Source organism: Trichosurus vulpecula, chromosome 4 (assembly GCF_011100635.1).
Source record: "Trichosurus vulpecula isolate mTriVul1 chromosome 4, mTriVul1.pri, whole genome shotgun sequence".
In the NCBI taxonomy this organism is placed as follows: domain Eukaryota; kingdom Metazoa; phylum Chordata; class Mammalia; order Diprotodontia; family Phalangeridae; genus Trichosurus; species Trichosurus vulpecula.
This window is the reverse complement of record NC_050576.1, coordinates 160969029-160989876: the sequence shown is the minus strand read 5'-3', so window position 1 is coordinate 160989876 and position 20848 is coordinate 160969029. Positions and strand designations below refer to the sequence as shown.

The 20848-nt window shown below is 50.6% G+C and overlaps 1 protein-coding gene across 8 annotated transcripts in view; it reads right to left on the bottom strand.

The window, feature by feature from the left end:
- Positions 1–272: 272 nt before the first annotated feature.
- The window catches only part of MEF2D (myocyte enhancer factor 2D), a 46135-nt gene continuing 25559 nt past the window's right edge, over positions 273–20848 (bottom strand). Inside the window, exons 4-13 of one of the 8 annotated variants that reach the window (XM_036754249.1) lie at positions 20315–20452; positions 19031–19165; positions 17528–17738; positions 16851–16907; positions 14181–14371; positions 13601–13621; positions 11576–11705; positions 5896–6142; positions 5304–5613; positions 273–4893 (exon numbers count right to left, since the gene is read on the bottom strand). In XM_036754249.1, the coding sequence (XP_036610144.1) occupies positions 4882–4893; positions 5304–5613; positions 5896–6142; positions 11576–11705; positions 13601–13621; positions 14181–14371; positions 16851–16907; positions 17528–17738; positions 19031–19165; positions 20315–20452 (1452 nt within the window). In that variant the 3' untranslated portion in view covers positions 273–4881. Of the gene's footprint in view, positions 4894–5294; positions 5614–5895; positions 6143–11575; positions 11706–13600; positions 13622–14180; positions 14372–16850; positions 16908–17527; positions 17739–19030; positions 19166–20314; positions 20453–20848 lie in introns of those variants that run through there. The other 7 variants (XM_036754255.1, XM_036754250.1, XM_036754251.1 and 4 more) reach the window with 7 other exon arrangements.

Below are 20848 nucleotides of genomic sequence, written 5' to 3'. Positions count from 1 at the left end.
AATTGAGATGCCAAGAGAAAAAATGACTTACCCCAGGTCACCCAGAAAGCGGCAGCAGCAGGATTTGAACCCAAGTCTTCTGATCCAGAGGCTCCCATTTTGGACAACCTAGACATTCTCTTGCCATCTAACTTCTGCCTTTTCTGCTGCAGTTGCACCACTCTCCCCAGTGGGGTGGAGGCCAGGGAGCTTGGGCCAGAAGGGGCAGCCCTCAGTAGTTTTAGAAGGGAAGCCCAGCATCCGATCGAACCAAATAAGTCAATGAACCAAACCAAAGTTATCAGAAACGTGTATTTTTTCTTTTAATAGTAAACCTCTTTACAACAAATATAGTGAAAGAGTTTTCAAACAAAACTCATAAGAACTTGAGGACTTTTTTGTCTTTTCTTATTGTGTAGAATACCAAGAAAGCATCACCATACAGCACGGAAAGAAATATTGAAAACAAATCAACAGCCACACGCTTTCGACTCCCCCCGCCCCCAGGACCCAGGCAGAGCCACAGGGGATCGGGTGATTGTCAGGTTTGGGAATGGGGGGGAGGGTCGGGGGGAGGATGGATACCTCCTTGAGCTTTCCACTCCCCTTCCTTAGACCTGGGCTGGGGAGGGATGCAAGAGAATCCAGATTCTCCATCAAAAATGATCCAGCCCCACCCAATCCCATCCCTCCTACCAATGTTTCCATGGAGGGGGGCAGAAGGGAAAGCTAGGAGTTCCCAGGCTCTGCTCCCTACTTATGGAACTCTAAACTCACCCCCTAGTCCCCTCAAGGGATCCTGAAGAGTCAGTTAAAAATATATAGTGATATAGATATTTCTAGATACACTTTTACATCATCTCTGTCTTTCCAAACAAATAAATAAACAGTAAGAGAAGTGCATTGCTTCCTTTCTGTCCAAGGTGGGGAGGATTAGGATTGGGGATCGGTCTCGCCGCTCTATTTAGTGCACTGTTGTAAAGGGTGGTGGTGTTTTGCTTGGGGGGGGGTGGGGATTCCTCTCACCCATCATCCCTGATAGCTGTCTAAAAATTGGAGGGTGGAGGTGAGGGGTGTTGGCTGTCTCCAGTGGTTGCTTTGGCAAATGCCCAGTTCTAAGAGGAGGGGCTGGGAGGAGGTGTGAGTTTGGCTAGTGAATAGGAAGGGGAGTCACCATGTCACCAAGAAGGGCCAGGCTCCAAGGGGGATTAATTATCTAATTGGAAAGCCCTGTGATAAACCTTGGGATACTGAACTGCAGAAATGTAACAGATACACACTCATATAGCATTCTGCTCCCCCCCTTAAAAAAAAATCTCCAAACACACATTGACACACACACACACACACACACCCGATAATGCAGTGAGGCACGCAAGTGCACTCATGTACATACCCAGAGTTATCCACCATCAGAAATGCTACTGTAGGACAGAAAGCAAACCTGATGAATAACTATACACACTCAGGGCTCACATACATAAAAAGGGAGGGGGGGGTAAGGGAAGGATTCCCCTGGGGTATTTAGTGGTACGGTGGCTCAGCCAAGGAAAGCTGGATGGAGCCAGGTAGGAAGTAAGTCTGGCCAAAAAAAGGGGAGAATTAGTCACCTGCAAGTGTTTATTGACCACCTACTACTGTGTGCTAGGTACTGTGCTTCTGAGTGGAAGAGGAGGGGTGAGTGGGCAGGGTTGGACATAAAGATGAATAAGACAGAGTCCCTGCCCTTGGTTGGGAAGATGGGCATGCTGGAGGGCCAATATGCTCTAGGCCAGCAGTTCTCCAAGTGTGGTCTGGGGACCTCTGGGGCCCCTAAGACCATCTCATGAGGGATCATGAGGTCAAAGCAATTTTCATAATCTTACGAAGATGTTTTAATTTCTAATGTGGTAAATATGGATAGATATAAAACACATAGACAAAAACTCTTTGGAGTTCCCAATAATTTTAAAGAGTCCTGAGACCAGAAAGTTTGAGAACCACTGCTCTATAGGAATAAAGACTGAGACGTGGACTTATTCAAGGAGGTAGGACTGCATGTATCTGGGCTTTGGAGGAAAAGTAGGACTTTGGGGGAGGACAGAACATTCCAGGGATGAACACAAGTAGAGAGGTAGGAAAGTCCAAGGCATGCTGGGAGACAAGAAAGAGCCCAGTCTAGCTGGAACAAGACAATTCCTTTAGGGGGCAAGGTTGGAAAGACAGGACCAAATGGGAGAGCCAGGCGGGACCAGCCGCAAAATCCCCCTTGAAAATGGACATAGAAAAATAATCAGTGTTTTAATTTAGCAAGTAAAGATGACTCTCTAAGTAGAGAGAATGTGAGGTCCATAAAGACAGGGATCTTGCCTTATTTAAACTTTGTATCTCTCCCAGCATCTGGCATTAATAAATGCTTACCGAATTAATAAATGAGTGGGTGAACAAAGAAGGGAGCTGGATGCAGCAGGAGAAAATGTCCATGAAGGACTTTTGGGAGAACAGAGTTGGGAAGATCAAGAAGCTGAAATGCTGGACAGCTGTTCACTTTATAAACACACAAAGACAGATGCATGTGCACACATGCATACAAACATACACACACACACACACACACACACACACACACACACACATCTCTGCTTCAGGTTCCTCCCCCATGATTAAGTTTCAGAATACTGCAAATGGCTAGGTCTCTAAGGTGGGCAAATACAGTCACTTACAGAACTAGGCCTCTGCTACCTCTAAGTTTCAACTGTGATGTGAGACCTAAGACGAAGCCCCTAGCCCTAGGGCACTGGGGACACAAGCCAAGCATCAAGGTCTGAAAGGATGGGGGAAGACAACCCAGCCCTCCCCACCGCCCCCACCTCACCTCTGTGAGTAAGTATGGAAGTGGGGGATGCTAGGGGACTCCTCCCAGCTCCCTAATGATCTTAGATACAGCCAAAGATCTAAGGGCCTCAGGCTTTGGCTCCCTCTCTGCCCCCCCTCCCCCCCAGCTGCACACATCTGGGGAGAAAATGAAAGGGGCAAAAGTGGGGCAAGGGGAGGGCAAGAACAACAGTAGAAGAAGAACAATCTCATCTGTACACTACGGGCCATTTCAGAGTCATTATTATTACAATATACTTTGACAAAAATAGAATTTCATTTCATATCAATACAACAAAAAAACAGTTTCCTGGACTGTTACATAGCCAACATTTCCAAAGTTGCTATTTACAATTACAGTAGCCGAGGGAAAGATGGGGTGTGGTGGTTGAGGGGTTGGGGGAGAGGAGGCGGTGATGATGGTGGGGAGCAGGAGGTAGCAAGCTGGTGGGGATGGGGAGGACCAAGAGAAGGAGAGGTGGGGCTAGGGAGAGAGGAGTGGGCTGGGGTGGAGCAAGGCCGAAAAAGTGGGCCACCCTAGGATATAACTAGTGCTGGACGTGAGGCCTGGCAGCTTTACTCCATCCTACCCCATATCCTGGCTCTGGGAACTGTAGGCTCCTCCGAGACCTGTGCCTCTGGTGTATAATCATATGTGAGCAGGGGAGTGGGCATGTGTCCCTCCCCTTTCCATGACCTCTATGATAAAAGAATATTCTGATTCTTCCTGACTTTAATGGATCTCCCACCCCACAATGTTTGCAATGATGCCCAGGTCCTCCCGAAAAGCCTAGTGCAGTCTTTTGGTAAGCCAGTCCAAGTCTACTAGGGTTAGGGTCCAGGTGGAGAAGGAGGAGGTGTAACAGGTGCTCACCATCCTCAATTTCTTTCCCACGTTCTACCATCATAATGAAGACTGGCTCTGCCCCACCCCCTCCAGGTTGAGGCTTAATTTGAAAGGCCGGCACCAAGGGCAGAAGGATGGAGTTGGGAATTAGGGAGCCAGAGTGAAAGGGGTGGGTGAGGGAAGGGATGCTATTGCACTGTATATTTTAGAAGAAAACCCCAGGGAGGGAAAAGGAGCACCTCTACTCTCTCCACTACCAGGATTCCCTCTAATGCCTAAGCAGGGGATACCCCACATCTCTACCCGCCACACACTGTGCTATGAGGTGGCCCCCTATTTCATCCCCACCCTCTTCCATTTGGAGAGAGAGAGAGAGAGAGGGAAAGAGAGACTGCAAAGTTCCTCCAGGTCCTGGGGGAAGGGGTGTCTTCACCCCACCTGACACTAGTCTTCCCAGTATGTGAGAACATATCTTCTCCAGGATGCCAAGGCCTGCTGTCCTCACACTACAACTGCAACTCTACCCCTTGCCCCTTAGTTTTGGAGAATGCAGCTTCCACATGATTCTTTTGGAGTTCCAGGCTTGAGCACTCACCCCACACCTAAGCAGCCTAGGTAACATATGAATAGCACTGGAGAGGCAGAGGCCCATGGGGATTTTAACCCCAACTCCAGGCAGCCCTCCTGAGGCCCTGCAGCACAAGCAGAACAGTGTTGACCCAGGCACCCAGCCGACATCCCCCAGGTCCAAACTAGGTTCTAGGGTTTCAAAGTCCATTTTATGGGGTTTTTTTTGGTTACTTCCTCTCTCTTGGGGATGGGGGTGAAGGGAGGTTTCCACATGCAGGGCTCGGCTTCTGCCCCATCCCAAAGTCTTTTTGGGGTCCCCCCTCCCCCCCTGCAGCATATGTGTACAACGTGCAAATTGTCCCCCCCCAAAAAAGAGTGCCCCCCCATGAAAACGGAGGGGAGAAGAAAGAGAAGGGGATGCTTCCCCCTCCCAGAAGCGAGAGTTCAAATTAAAAAAATAATAATAATAATAATATAATAATAATAATAATTATACACAAATGTAACCGTCAACAGGACACGGAGCACGAGAAAGGGACGAGGGGGTCGAGCGGGGAGGAGCCCGGGACTGGGAGGGGCGGTGAGATTGTCAACTCTTCAAGAGGGAGGTTGATAGAGGAGGGGGAGATTCATCACTTTAATGTCTGTAGAGAGAGGAGATGTAGAAGGGAGGTATGAGGGAGCGCTGGGTCTGGGAATGCCCCTTCCCCAAGTCCCCACCCTGACTCCTGGATGCGACCGTGCCTCTTGTGGAGAGGTCAGCTCTGAAGGGAGGGAGATTAAACCACAAGAGTTTTCTGGGCAGGAGGGGAGGGAGATGAATTTAACACACGTGGGGGTGGGCGGGGCAAGCAAGGAGCTAATGCTTCAGTGAGAGGAAGAGATGGAAGCTAGATTTCAAGAACTTTCAAAGGGAAATGAGACAGGGGCAAAGAAACAAAACTCATGAGGTCCCTGACATGACAGGAGGGAATGGGCTAACACTGCAATGGGGGGGGGGGGAGGGTAGAATGTTGGGAGGATCGCCCAGATGAAAGGGAAGAGGTCACGTTACCCAGGTGTCCAGCCGCATCCGCTTCACTGCTGAGCTCTCAGTGTCGGGCTCTGGGGCTGGACGGAGCAGCCCCAAGGTAGGCCCGAAGTCACCCCTCCCGTCATCCCGCTCCCCAGCTTCATAGGATGCACTGGCAGGGCTGCTGAGGCCATCCCCGGGCTCAGGCCGAGCAGGGGCTGGGAAGGGGGCAGGGGCTGGTGGTGCTGGGCTGCGCTCTCTGCTCGGGGACACCGGCTCTGACTTGATGCTGATGTGGGGGTGGGTAGTGACGGTGAGGGCTGCAGCAACATGAGGCAAGGGACTGCCCGGGCTGAGGGCCGGAGGGGAGGGAGGGAAGGAAGAGACACAAAGGGATGAGGAACAGAGAAAGATGAAGAGGTCGAGGGAATAGAGTTAGGAAAGGATGAGACATGAGGAGGATGGGACACACAGGGAAGAGGAAGGAGAGACAGTTGGGAGAAGGGTCAGGTAGGGAGAAAAAGTAAACAAAGATTAGTTTTCTTTCCAGTCAGGTCTGGGAAGTCTGGCTCTGAGGACAGGCATGGGCCCTCTGGGTGGTCCCCTCCCCAGATCCACACAGAATGATACTCACATTAGGTTGCTGAGAGACACAGGGACCAAGTGGGACTGCTGCTGCTGCTGCGGTGGTGGCGGCGGCGGTTGTTGCTGTTGGGGCTGTGGCTGTGGCTGTGGTGGTGGTTGTTGTGGTGGTTGGGGCTGTTGCTGGGGTGGCTGTGGCTGCTGTTGCTGTTGCCAGGCAGTGACGTTGCCTAGCGACAGTCCCCCAGTTGAGCTGAAAGCCGGGAGGGAAGAGAGCTCTGCACTGGTCAACTGATAATCTGCAAAGAAGAAAAGAGCAGTGAGAGCTGAGCCTGGTGGTCAAGGGGAAGAGGTGAGCAGGGAGCCTGGCAGGGCTGTCAACCAGAGAAGAGAAGGCAAGGGGGCCAAAGGGCTAGCTGAGGAACCCACAGGAAGTGTGGGGATGGGTCACACCTGTGGAACGAGCGCTATCAGAAGACGAGTCAATAAACCCACAAAAAGCTCCCCTTTGGGTCTAGTGCGCTGCAGCCACCACATCTCCAAGGAGCTTTGGAGGAGACAGAAGGCGCCCATGATAAAAGCTGTAGGTAGCTAAATCAGCACTTCATGTGTCTTCTTCCTTACCCTACCATCCTTCTTGTTGCAATGTCCCTATGTCTCCTAAAAGCTGCCAATGCAGCAAATAAATAGGAAAGCATGTGTATGAAAGCATGGCCCCTCTCCCCTCCCCAACCTGCCCATGCAAACATCCAACTTAAGAAATGGATGGGATCTCCATAGCAGTAGTAGCTGAAGTAGCAGCGACTTACATTTCTAACGCACTCAAAGGCTTATAAAGTGGCGCTAACAAGCAGCTGCTGATTGATAGTTTCCCTCCTAAACATCCTGAAAGGTAGGCAGTGCAAATATCATTTTCTCCACTTTATAGCTGCAGAAACTGAGATTCAGAAATGTTGCCATTGTCACACAGCTGGCTAAGTACAAGAGAGGAGATTTCATTTTCATCCACCTCACAGGATTGTTATGAGGAAGGCTGTTTATAACTATTAAAACACTATGGAAATGTAAGTCACTATCATCACCCTCTGGGGTGCAGCCCCTCACCTTCAGGCATGTAAGGTAGAGAGAGCTCCATTTTACAGATGAACAGACCACATGATCTCCGTGAAGACAAGGGAGCTTCGCTGTCACCAAGCACACTACTTTTGCCCAGTAGGTACTTAGTAAATGCTTGTTGAGTTGAGTTGAATTCGGTAATGAAGGTCTGTCCGAGGCTGGAGAGCCAGCAAATGTGTGTGCCAGCTCAGAGGTAAGGGAAGGGCCAACAAAAGTCTCTTGATTCCCAAGGATAGCACTCTGAACACCAGAGGTTTTCAGATTTGCTCCCATGTAAACAAAAGCTCTTTGATGAGGAGGGTGAGGGTGAAAATCCTTAATATTTAAGAAGGTAAAGAGATCCTGAGACCACAAAGTTTGAGAAACACTGCTTTACACTATAGTATACAGATGACCGATGTCCACAATCTGGCCTACGTTAACATTAGCCAGACAATCTTCACATCAGCCAGAAGGTCTGTGCACTGTTCGTTCTTACAGACAACAAAAGATAGCGTAATTAGTAAGATGTGTATCTCCATCAGGATGTCCTTTAGATACATCAAACTCAACATGCTGGAAACAGAATCCACTCTCTCTCCCCCTGAACTCATCCTTCATCTAATCTTCCCTATTTCTATTGAGGGTCTCAGTCACCCAGATTCACCATCTTGGAGTTGTCCTTGACTCTTTCTTCTTCCCCAGCTTCATGTTATCCAGCCAGCTGCCATGTCCTCTCTATTCTACTTCCACAATACCTCTTCTATCAGCCCCCCTCTCTCCAATAACACTACGACCACCCTTACCTGAACAACTGCCAAAGCCTCCTATTTGGCATAGAATGCACACCTTCTTTACCGCTACTGCCCCTTAATCGTCTGTGTTCGTGTATGGACTGATCCGTTTTTGTTTTGGATCACTGTCTTCTGCAGCCCCTAATGTAAGATCCCTGAGGGCATGGGCAGTTTTCACTTTGCCTTTGTATCCCCAGCACCTAGTACCGTGCCTGGTATACGGAAGGCTCTTAATAAATATCTGTTAAACGAATGGCAGCTGTGCAGTTCTAGGCTTCAAAGGATCAGCCACATAGTTTGTTTCACAGGCTAATAAACAGAACTGGGAGCAACGCCCTCCTTTAGGAGAGACCCAAAAAGCAACGTGCTCTAGTTAATTTTGGTCCATTCTCAGAAGATCTATCTGTCTAATGCTGAGTTCTGTTGGCTAATGTTGACATGGACGAGAATTTAGGCAAGACCTGAGGCTAGAACTTGAATATGGGCCAACGTTTATAAACAGGGAACAACTAATAGCAAATTCAGTGGAGTCTTGTTTACACTTCTGCTGCCGATTAATTCTATCTATTGTTTAACTGGAGTCCTCTTAAGTATATATCACGATCACTCCCTTTCCCATATACATATGTGTGAAATTTCTCATCTCCGAGCAGGGAGAAAGCCTGAGTTCTTCTTACTTATGTCTACACATTCTTCTTCTTCATAACAGAATGAGAGACAAGAGCTGGGAAGGAATTTGCTAAATGCTTTTCCTGTTTGTTCATACTAGTTAATATTTAGCCCCATGTTACATGGAGGAAAAAAAGAAGGCGAAGAAAAACAGAGATTTTACGTCTAAGGTCTGGATATAAGCCTAGTGTCTCAGTGGAGAAAGCCATGAAGACCTGGGTTCAAGTCCCACCTCCAAAGCAAACTAGCTGAGTGACCTTGGGCAAGTCACAGAGCTTATCAGTGCTAGTCTAGGCAACTGTCTAAGATTGTAAGTTATGGATAAGGAGCTGATCTGCATTAGTGAAGGGAATTTCCTCCTCAAGGAGTCCAGCCTCTATCTCCATCCCTTACTCTGAAGTAAACCCTTATATATGAAAATCCAGAAGGACAGAATAAATAAATTAGGGAACCAATCATTAATGTTCCCTAGCCTACTAGAGTGGGGAGAAGTCCTAGATTAGGCCGAGGAAGATGTGGGCTCCAACACCCACCAGCTCTTACCCTCAACAGCTGGGATGAAGCACAGAGCATGGGCACTGCAAGAGTCCTTAAAGATCAGCTAACCCAGTGCCCTCGTCTGACAAAAGAGGAAACTGAGGCCCAGAGAGGTGGTGGTATACAGGGACCCCAGGCGTCAGGCCTTTTAGGCCCGAGCTCCGACTGCTGCTGCTTCACTTTTCTGCATCAGTATCTTCAATTACAAAACGAGGGCCCTCCCAACTCCAGCATCCTGTGACTCTCTGGGTCCCTTCATACCACCCAGCCCTTCAGCCCTTTGAAGATTTTGGCAATGCGCCCATTGGAAGAGCAAAGGCCCACCTTCAGGGCTTTCAGAGTACAAGCAGTCACAGTATAAAGGTGCTGCTGCTTGTTTTAGGAGGTGCACCAACAAGCTGGGTGCACCTAGAGCTCACCTAGAGGGTGAGCTGTGAGAGTGTACTAATGCACCCCTCATGAGTGTATGCACACGCAGACACACACACACACACACACACACACACACACACACACACACACAATCTACAGATACCCACAATAAGAGGATTTGGTCTCCAACTCTCATTCAGATCTCTGCCTCTAGGCCCTTTCCTCCCAGGATTTCAGTCGGAATCTGGACATGGGGCCAGACTAGCTTACATGGAGGAACCTTACAGAGGGTGTCTGCACTACAAGAAGGGCACTGTTATTTAATACTTCCTGGGGTTTTATTATTATAATGAAGTACTTTTTTTTTCTTTTACTATACAGGGTACCCAGTGTGTACTGGGGTCCTGAGAGGCTAGAGCTGGGGTTGGCAAACTGGCCTTCAGAGTGAATTTGCCAGGCCGTCAGTTTTTGTTTACATCCTTTTTTTTAAAACACATTTTAAACTGTAAAAAGCAGTCTTGGGACCCCAGACATAAAAAACAATAGGCAGTGGGCTGGGCTAGTGTTGATTGATACCCCTCTCCCCCACAGCTGCCCCTGGATTTGAGCATTGGGCTGAATCTTATAAAATAATAGGGATAGATGTAAAATCTAATACTGGGTTCAAAAAAATCAACTCCAGAAGGGCAAGAAGAGGGAGGTAGGAGTAGACGGACGGCAGTTATGGTGCAGGCAAGGAAGCTTATTAGGCTTGATTACAAGAAGGATAATGTCCAGCTTGAGAGTAGTGGTCCCTTTTTACTCTTAACTGGGTCAGACCACTTCTGAAATGCTGTATTCAGTTCTGGACATGACATTTCAGGAAAGGGGAATATTCAGAGCATGCCTACTATGTGCCAGACGCTGTGCTAAGCACTTTACAAATATGACCTCTTTGATCCTCACAACAACCCTAGGAGGCAGGTGTCATTATTATCCCCATTCGACAGTCGAGGAACCTGAGACAAACAGGTGAAGTGACTTGCCCAGGGTCACACAGCTAGTGCGTGTCTGGGTCAGATCTGAATTCGGCCCAGTGCTTTGTCTCCTGCATCACCTCGATGCCTCTCTAACACTGATAAAGTGAAGTGTTCAGAGGAGGGCAACCAGAAAAGTGAAGATGCTTGAACTTCTGCCAAGCGAAGCTCACGTGAAATAGGGGCTGTTTAGCCTTGAGATGAGGAGACTGAGAATGGCCGTGATAATTGACTTCCAGTGTCTGAAGGCTCCGGAGTGAGGGAGACGTTAGCTTTATTCTGTTTGGTGCCAGAGGGCAGAGCAATAGGTCTAAGTGGCAAAAAAAAAAAAAAAGCCCACCCCTTCTTGCTGGAGCCTTTTGAAGGTGAAAGCTGCTGCCTCAGATGGGAGTGGGTCCCTCTTAGTCCTGCTGCAGAGGCTGAACAGCCCCTTGTGGGCTGTGTCATAGAGGGGATTAGTAAGCTCAGGAGGAGAGGGTTACAGGCCATCTGGTCCAGCAGAGCCTGGACAGCCCTATGTGGGTATAAGAGTGGTGGGGGAGGGGGCCTCTTTTAATTTCCCAGATTTACTATCTACCTTCAGTCTACTGGGATAACAACTAGACCCTTTTCTTACTAGGAAGCCTCAGTTACTCATGCAGCAGAGAGAGAAACAACAACAAACCCTCCATGAGAAGACGATAGATGGATTTCACAATCTATTCTCAAATGTGGGCACTAGAACAGTTGGGACCAACATAGTTCTGGAGGCAGGGTGTATCTGCCTATTCCTAATTCCACCCAGAGGCCTCTACCAGCATCCTTGGGGCCTCCAGGCCTTCAGTCACCCCTCCCTTCCAATCTCACTCCCATCATTTTCCCTGACCCCTTGGCCTGAACTTCCCAAGGAAACTGGATAAACCTGCCCCCAGCCCTGCCCAGGCCTCGCCACACAGCCCTGCCCCATCACTCTGCTCCTCAGAGAAGCTCCTTTGGTCTGCCTTCTTCCTCTGCTCACTTCATGCTGTCCCTAACTTCTCAGCTGGACTGTAAGAGCTCTGTTCACTCGGATCATGCATTTTTGTTTGTGGCTCGTTTTCCCCATCAGGCCAAAAATTCTCTGAAGACAGGGACCATGGTTCTTTTTTCCCCTTTCAGTTTCTCCAAGGTTCTCAGCACTCAGCTCTGTCCCTGCTTCCTGAAAGGACCCCCTAAGCCCTGTTGGATGAGGGCATTTCTGTGCTGGGCTAGGGCTTAGGTGTACACTCACCTGTGTTGTAGGCGGTGGGCATGGAGGAGAAGGGAAGCCCTTGGCTGAGTAAACTGGGTGTTGCCACAGAGACCACAGGGGTGGTGAGTGAGTGGGTGGACTGAGAGACCCCAAGACGCTGGGCATTGTTCTGTGGAAAGAAGAGGTCCATCAGAAGGAGGGCATGATGATGGGAGCTGTTCTTCTACCCAGCCCGACCTCCACCCCCCAATCATTGAGTCAATACCAGGCCCTGTGTGGGCACCAGGGTCTCTGTGACAAGATTTAGTGATGAAAGGAACCCTAGAAATCATCTAGTCCTACCCTCTTCCCCACCTCATTTTATAGAGGAAGAAAACTGAGGCCCTGGTCCCAGAGGGGTTAAGTGTCAGAATTATAGGTATTCAAATTCAGCTTGTCTGACTCCAAATCTCAGGTTCTTTCCACTGCCCCATCCTGTCTCATGCCACCCCCCACCCCCAATTCAGGTCCAAATGGGCAGGGCCACCCACATGGTGGAGGGTCATCAGTCGGTGTAAAGGGAGGGCCGCACATAGCACATCTCACACACAGAAACAGAGACACACCCACACTCAGAGACACAGACTCAAAGTTACATTGTGATCCTCCTGGCCAGAGGAGGTCTGCTGCTATCTATCTCCTCAGCCCCTTGGGAAAGGCTAAATCAGATCTGAGGAGCATCCTGTTCCCTTTGTCTTGTCCAGTCCTTCTCAAATCTACCCTTAATCCTTCACACGGCAACTTACACCTAGCCAGAAGGATGCTAAAGTTTTGTGAGGGAAAAGGGTGTAGAACAATGCTGCTGGGGTATGTGTGTGGTTATGTATGCATATGAGTGTGTGCACGTGTGTGTGGTTATGTGTGCATACGAGCATGTGTGCGTGTGTGTGTTTATGTATGCATACAAGTGTGTGTGTGTGTGTGTGTGTGTGTGTGTGTGTGTGTGTGTGTGTGAGCCCGAGTATGGGGCTGTCAGCTCCATCTGCCGCTGAGTCACTTGTTTATTCCAGCTCCACGCTGAGGCCGAAACTGCCGCCGTGTCGCCGCCAAAGCCTGCCTGCCTTTTCCAGCCTCCTTTGGCCCCGAGTCAGGAGCTGGGGAGGGAGGAAAGGAGGAAGGGAGGGAGGGAGGAAGGAAGGAGGAAGGAAAGGAGGGAGGAGTCAGCAGCCCCTGCCCTACTCCTGGCTGTGACAGAATCTCTGTGTATGTGTCTGTGGACATGTATGTAACTGCCTGTATGTATACACATACGAGCTCGCGTGCGTGCGTGCGTGCGTGTGTGTGTGTGTGTGTGCGCGCGCGCGCGCGCGCACGTGCCCAAAACTGGGGATGAGGGCTTAGATGGCTGCACTCCCCTGGGAAGGGGAGAATCTGCCTCTGGCTCTGGTCCCCATTTCCCTTATTCCCTCCCCCTGCTGTCCCCATAGGAGGGACATGCTTTTTGCTAGGGATGGGTCAAAGGTGGGTGGGGCATACAGTCTATCCACTTTAATGGTCTGCTTCAGGTGCTCCAGGACACAACCTCAGGGATGCCTGAGGCTGCTCAGTAGCAGGGTTTCTACAGACACCCCACAGGGAAATCCACGGAGACAGACACATTTCCTAACAGTAGAGAACCATTTGCACAAAAGCAAACACATAGAGACCAACACAGCCCACCCTTCCATATAAACACATGTGCACACACATATGTACACACACATGCGCACAGATGCATGCATGCCTGACCCTCATTATTACATTACAGTGCTCCCAAAGGGCATATCTTCAGTATCTCTGTTTTGTGCACCAAGTTATACATATAGTGGGCACATATAATCAATATTTGTCAAATGAAGGAATGTCCATATACATGCATAGCACACACACACACACACACACATACACACTCACTCACATCAGCCCCAGGGTGCACATGCATAAACACACTCCATGCTTGAGATTCAGCTGGCAGTATGCACCAAGTCAGAATGGTAGTCTAAAGTCATAGGCACCATCTAGGGCCCACACAGAGCCAGTACTTACCAGATCTAAATGGTCCTCAGTCTGGGAGCAGAAATAAAACCAACAGGGCTAGTTCAGTCTCTGATCACTGCCCCCTTCCTACCCCCTCCTTCCAGCCTCAGGGTAGGACAGCCTCTTCTCCTCCCTTCCCCCCACCTTCCCCATCTCCTAGACAGAGATCTCCACTCTGATGGCTGCCTTTCAGGAGCTGCAGTGCCCTCCATTATTCTTTATTCTACCTGGGCCCGTCAGGAGGTCTATCCAGGTTCTGTCCCTCCACCTCTAACATCTATCGCCTCATATCCATCTCCACATCCGGCAGCATCCGTCTCATCTCTACTGATATCACCCTTGTTGGTTGTATCGGTACCTAGGGCAGGTCATTCTTTGAGTGAACCTCTGGTCAGGGCCTCTTTTCTGGTGAGAAAGAGTCCTTGCCTACACCTCCGCAGAGAGATGAAGTCCTGACTTCCCTGATTTCTCCCTCAGACATCCTTGCTCTTGCCTGACCTCGATCCCTCCTGCTGAAGGAAGGGTGACACTTTCTTTTTCACCTCCCCTCTCATCCTTGTCATCCCCGACACTCCAAAGGCCAACTCACCAAGTGATGCATTAACCCCTTCCCACTCTGGGATGTGATGACTCGAAGGTCTGGCTTTCTGCTGGGGGCCCCAAGCTGGGCACTGTGGGTGGGTGGGGGTGGAGACTTGGCCGGGATGACTTTGCTCAGGCTGTTGCCATTGGCGACAGGGAGGAGGCCAGGGGAGGCCCGGGCACTGACATAGCCATTACCTGGAGAAGGAAAAGATTCAAAGGATGAGAGAGGCTTCCCTCTGCCACAGGTCCCACAACATCCCTTATGTCCATATACTGGCCAACTTGCTCCCCTGCCCCCCCCTTAGTGCCAGCTCATCTGGGCTCAGGAAAGGGCATCCATCTGATCCCTTTCCTGGAACTTTCTTAGCCTTGGGAGGAAAGGCAGAGGGAAGAGAGGAAGAATAATCACATCTCCATTTCTGTAACACTGTGCCTCCCATGAGACAAATCTATGAATGGCTATACAGAATGCTGGGCGTGGAGCCAGAAAACCTGGGTTCAAATCTCCTGGTTCTGCTCACTGACTAAGGTGTATGACCTTGGGTAAATAACTTAACCTCATTGGAACTCAGTGTCTTCATCTGTAGAATGGGGATAATAAAACATACCTCATAAATAGAAGGATCAGAAGTGTTAATGTCCGTAAAGGGCTTTGTAAACTGTTTTTAAAAGCTATATAAACACCAGCTATTATCATTATATTGTTCATGCCCTTGCCACAAGGGGTGGGGAGGAATGAAATTTGCTAGGGCAAGGGAGTGGGGAGGGGAAGAGATCACTGCTGTTTTCCTGCTGCCATTCTCACCCCTCAGGCCACTCCTGGTGCCCACAGGTAACAATACTAGTCAAGGAGGCCTTCCTGCGTTTTAACCTTCATCCCCTTCCCTGCTGTACCATCAGGCTCTTTTTTTCTTCTCCTACAGTGGGGCCTCAAAGCAAATGGAATCCAAAGCCCAGCCCCACTTCCCTCTGCTATCGGCCCCATGACATCCCCTATGTCCTCCACTATGGTGTCACCATCCACGTTTGGGGTCAGAGTGGTGGAAGGAGACCAGGTCTTGGAGGGGGTGGTGGTGGACACAACCAGGAAGACGGTGGTTACTGGGCAGGGCCAGCTTTGAGGCGTTACCTGGTGTCACTGAGCATCACAGAATGTCATTACTTGAAGGGACCTTACTGTCCCATGTTCTCATTTTACAGAGGAGAAACTAAGGCCCAGAGAAGGGAAATTACTCGGTCAGGGGTCGGATAACTGGTAAATGATTATGCTTTGGCCATTGAAGGGGTCATTCTTTGTCACCAACCAGCACTGGTCCTTCCCTTCCTTTCACTACAAGCAGGGAAAACCAGTCATCCATGTCCTCAGGGATATGGACCATGTATCAGTGCAGCTGTGGGTTTTCATGGCGCTGAAGATCATTGCCACCAACATATGGGGGACAGACACTGTTCTGAGACCTCCCTTAGCATGGCGACTGTGCACTCAGGCTGGAAGCCAAACAATCCCCATAGGCCTGAGTATTCTTATCTTCAGCCCCCAGGTGCTGCAGGACATCCCAAGCGAGGTCCGGGTGGTGGGGTCTCAAGGCTAACTAAGGGATTCTCAGATAAGAGCAGAGACAACGATCAGTCCTGCCCTGGGGAACACTATCTCCCCGCTGCGCCCTGGGTCTCTCCAGCTGCCTCTAGCCCAATTCTCAGGGAGGCTCTGGGAATGAGAGGAATGTGGAGGTGACGTCAATGGTGACATTCGTAGCCACAGTCACAGAGCCAGCCGAGGGGATGGCCCCAGCCAGGGCTGACAGCTGATGGAGAGAGGGTGGGGGAGGGTAAGACCTCCCTCTATGTCTTCCAAACATGTATTCTTGTGTTCAGCAGAGCCGATCAGTGGGATACACCTGTGAGTGTGGCTGTGGACACTGTGTTTGTGAGAAGGTCCATCTGTCTGTCTGGGAGAGGGTATGTGCATCCTTCCATTTCTTTCTTTCTGTGAGATTGTGTGTCAATGGGCACCTGCTTGCCTGTATCTCTCAGTGTGACCTCTCTCTATATTTGTGTGTGTGTGTGTGTGTGTGTGTGTGTGTGTGTGGCATATGTGATGATACTCTCTTCTTCTTTACTCCTTTTTCCACCTGTTTCCCCCAAATTCCCTGAACACAGATTATACCATTTTAAAGTCGGAAGGGACCTCAGACATCATCTAATTCAATTCCCTCATTAATAATAATAATTATATTTTAATTATTCTCATAGCTGACATTCAGGTAGTACTTTAGGGCTGATATTAGCTCCTTTGTCTCCTATTATAACTCCATTAGTACCATCGGTCTTATCATCATCCCCATTTTACAGATATGGTAAATGAGGTTAGGAGAAGTTAAATGACTTGCCCAGGTCATAAAGCACTAAGTGAACCCAAGTCTCTCCCGATTCCAGGAAATGAGTGGACTGATCAGAACCAGAAGATGCCTAGAGACCATAACAGACAGAAGCTCTAAGGATGGCACTCCCTACCATGAAGCACCTCAGACCCCCAGGATCTGAGCTGTCCAGTTCAGCCCTTAGCTCCCTGTCCCATCTCTGTAAGTACTTGTCCCCCTCCTCCAGTTCTCTTCTTCTCCAAAAGAAAACCTTCCTGAACCCCTGAGACCTAATTCTGGGCAGAGACACTCACCAACAGGGCTGGGACAGGCTCCATTAGCACTATTAAGGTCTCCTCCCAGCATGGCCCCTAGGGAAAGAACAGAAATATAAGGGAACTGGAAAGACTCGGGCCTTGGAGTAAAAAGTGTGTGTGCTTGTTTGCATGTGTGTGTGTGGGGGGATGGGGTGGAATTTCAACTCCACCCCATCTAATGGGACTTTTCTCACTCCCCTCCCCCCACCGACCCCAGACAGGAGACAAAAAGACAGGAAAAACAGAAACACAGAAGCGAGGGCAGAGGATTCGGCTGGTCAGAACTCCGAGCAACAATGCTGGGAGGATGAGAAGGGGTTGGAAGGAAGAACCCCTAGGAGGGATGGGGGCTGGGGGCTTGGAAGAGGGATCACACTCTGGCTTGGGAAATCTCCCTAGACCACACAAATATGAAATGGATCCGTGAAGGGGAGGAGGACCAGGGCAGGAGAGGGTGAGGAGGAAGTGATTGAGTGCGTCTACAGATGCAAAGAAGCACAGGTGGGGTGAAGAAGCCATGCCCACCCAACTCCAGCAGTGAGTCGGAGCTGGGGAAGGGCTCATAGGAGATGCTGAGAGGGCAGAAAAGGGAGGCTCTGTGTCTGAGGGGAGACTCAGGCTGCAGAAAGATCAACCCCAAAGCACTTGGAACTATCCCCTCCTCCTATACTCACCAGCACTGGCTGGCCGCTGGGGCAGTCCTGGTGATACACTGTTCCTCTGCAGGGCCGGCTGCTGGGGGGACAGGAGCCTCGGGTCTGTGAGGGATGACGTAACCAGTGATGGGGTCACCAGGGAACCCCCGGGGTTGCTGAACTGAAGTGAGTTCTGATTGGACACAGGCACCGTGACCGGCATAGCGAAATTTGGGGCTGGAACTGCAGACTGGATAGAGAAAAGGGAGGGGAGATGGGTGTTAGAAAGATCATCCCTTCTCATGGCCCCATCTCCCCAGAGTGCCCCTCTGAAGATGGTGATGCTGGTGAAGATACTCCTAGCTAAATCCAACAGAGCAAGGATGATACTAGATAGCAAGGTGACAGGTAATAACGTCCGGATTGGAGCCCTAGGCCCTCGCCAGGAAAAGGGCCTTCTAGAGACGGGAAACAGTCCCCTGCTGTTCTCATCCTCCCTGAGCTCAGGGCCCGGGAACTGAGGTGGGTTAGGTCCCCAGCCAGGCAGGACACACAGGAAGCTGGTTAGGAATCCCAGGTTGAGATCCAAACTCACACACGCAGAGCTGTTACTGACTGGGACTGGGTGGTGGGAGGGGAAGCGTTTCTCCCAGCCTCACTGCACAGTCTCACCACCTTCCCCCTTGCTCCCACTCTAGGTCCCCACAGACACTGAGCTTATAGCTGTGGGAGAGGTCTCTGTATCAGAGGATATCCCACAGGAAGATTTCAGCATATCCCTATCCAGGGAGCTGGGGACAAAGAGTTCTCTCTCCTCAGGGTCTGATTTCCATCCTTCACACCTTCACACACACACAGACACACACACACACAGACACACACACACACACACACATATCCTTTGCACCTTCACACCAAATCTCTCCCACCCAAATTCTGCCTAAGATGGGCATATCTTGGTATCAGTTATGGCCAGTAATGACTAGCCATTATCTGAGAGCAGAGATCGAAGCTTCTAACAAAGGCCCCTCTCAGAGAGCAGCTTCCATAGGGCTTCCAGGGTCAGAAGCTGTAGGTCAGGACGGTAACTTGGGTTATCATCTTAGCTCTTCTACTAATTCCCTTCGTGACCCTGGCCAAGCCCTGTGACCACTCTGGGCCTCAGTTTTGTAGAATCACAGAACTTGTGAGCTGGAGAGAGAGGCCTTCGAGGGGGCGTCCAGTCCAATCTCTTCATTGTGAAGAGGAAACAGACTCTGAGAGTGCAGGTGACTTGCCCAAGGTCACCCAGTGAGTTAATGCAGAGCTCAGAGCCAGAACCAAGTTTTCCTGCTGCTCAGTGAGGTCCGGCCAAGCTTCCTTATCTGTGAAATGAGGGGTATGGAAGACAGGATCTCTAAGGCCCCTCCAGCTCCAAAGTTCAACAATGCTAAGAACTGGGGTGACCATTCCTCACTTCTGTTTGGGGGAGGGGATTGGGGGCTGCGAAGCCACACCATGCATGGGGGGAAAGCTCCCCCAGCTCTCCATGCGGCTACTCACGGCCAGTCTATAACTCTGCATCATTTTATCAAACTCCTCGTCTATCTTTTTATATTTCTCCTCCGTCTGGGGGGTCAGGGCAAACACCTCGTCCACCTCGGGGCTCTCACACTCCCTGTGCTTCTTGTGCAGCGCCTGGGGGCAGGGGGTGTAGGGAGGGAAAGGAGAGGAGGAGGGACAAAGGGGAAAGGGAAAAGAGAGGAGAGGGAAGCAGGTAAAAGGGAAGGAGGGCCCGGGTGGCAGAGGAGGCCAGGGAGGGACAAGAGAGGGATGAAGAGGGACAGAAAAGGAAGAAGAGAGGGATGGAGAGAGAGAGGAAAGGAGCAAGGAAGAAGAGAGGGATGGAGAGAGAGAGAGAGGAAAGGAGCAAGGAAGAAGAGAGGGATGGAGAGAGAGAGAGGAAAGGAGCAAGGAAGAAGAGAGGGATGGAGAGAGGGGAAAGGAGCAAGGAAGAAGAGAGGGAGGAGAAGAGGGGAAAGGAGCAAGGAAGAAGAGAGGGATGGAGAGAGGGGAAAGGAGCAAGGAAGAAGAGAGGGATGGAAAGAGAGAGAGGAAAGGAGCAAGGAAGAAGAGAGGGATAGAGAGAGAGAGGAAAGGAGCAAGGAAGAAGAGAGGGATGGAGAGAGGGGAAAGGAGCAAGGAAGAAGAGAGGGATGGAGAGAGAGAGGAAAGGAGCAAGGAAGAAGAGAGGGATGGAGAGAGGGGAAAGGAGCAAGGAAGAAGAGAGGGATGGAGAGAGAGAGGAAAGGAGCAAGGAAGAAGAGAGGGATGGAGAGAGGGGAAAGGAGCAAGGAAGAAGAGAGGGGTGGAGAGAGGGGAAAGGAGCAAGGAAGAAGAGAGGGAGGAGAAGAGGGGAAAGGAGCAAGGAAGAAGAGAGGGAGGAGAAGAGAAGAAAGTGGAGGGTTGGAGAGGGAGAAAAAAGCCAAGAAAGAGGGAAGACGGGAGAGAAGCAAGGATGGAGGAGGATAGGGCAGAGGGAAGAGAGGGGCCAGAGGAGGAGGGAGAAGGCAAGAGAGGAGAAGTTCAGGGAAGGAGAGGGTTTGCAAGGAAGACCAAAGGAAAGGGTTGAGAGGGAGGTGGGGAGGGGGCAGGGGAGGATGAAAGGGGAGGGAATGGGTTTGGGCATGAAGAACAGGAGAGGCCAGGGAGGGAGAAGAGGGGAAAGTGAGAGGACAGAGAAGAGGGCAGAGAGGGATGGAGGGGGCAAAGAGGAGGGTGGAGGAATGGGGAGGAGGGGAGAGGGTTGGGAGCAAACAGAGAGAGCAGTGAGTGGGCTGGGCTCACCCCATAGCGCCGGAAGAGCCCGTCCAGCTCCTCACTGGCCGGCCGGTACTTGTCCTCCAGCAAGGGGCTCTGCTCCAGGGAGTCCTCCCCATCGGGTTCGGGGCTGTCACAGCCATTGAAGCCTTTCTTCCTCAGGGTCTGCAACAGGCAGTGCTCAGGGAGGCCCAGGGCCCCCAGACTATCCCCCCAGCACCCCTACCCCCCACAGGGTACTCCACCCAGCCATACCCATTCAGCCCACATAGTTCTGGGCTGCAGAGGCCACAGGAGAAGTAAGCACCATGGGGACCCTAACGTCTGGGCCAGGCCCCATTTCTCCTGGGATCCAAAGAGGTTCAGAGATCTCTGGGTGAAGGTAACTAGGGCGAGATTGGCTCATGTACTTTATCTTGACTTTGAGGACCTACTCAGGGGTCCGTGGGTCTCCCCCAAGTAGTATAGGTCTGGGGGCCACTCAGTAAAGGGGGGGAATCTGGAGAGAAACACAATGAGACAAAGACAAAAGGGGAGATGTGTACACCATGAGACAGAGGA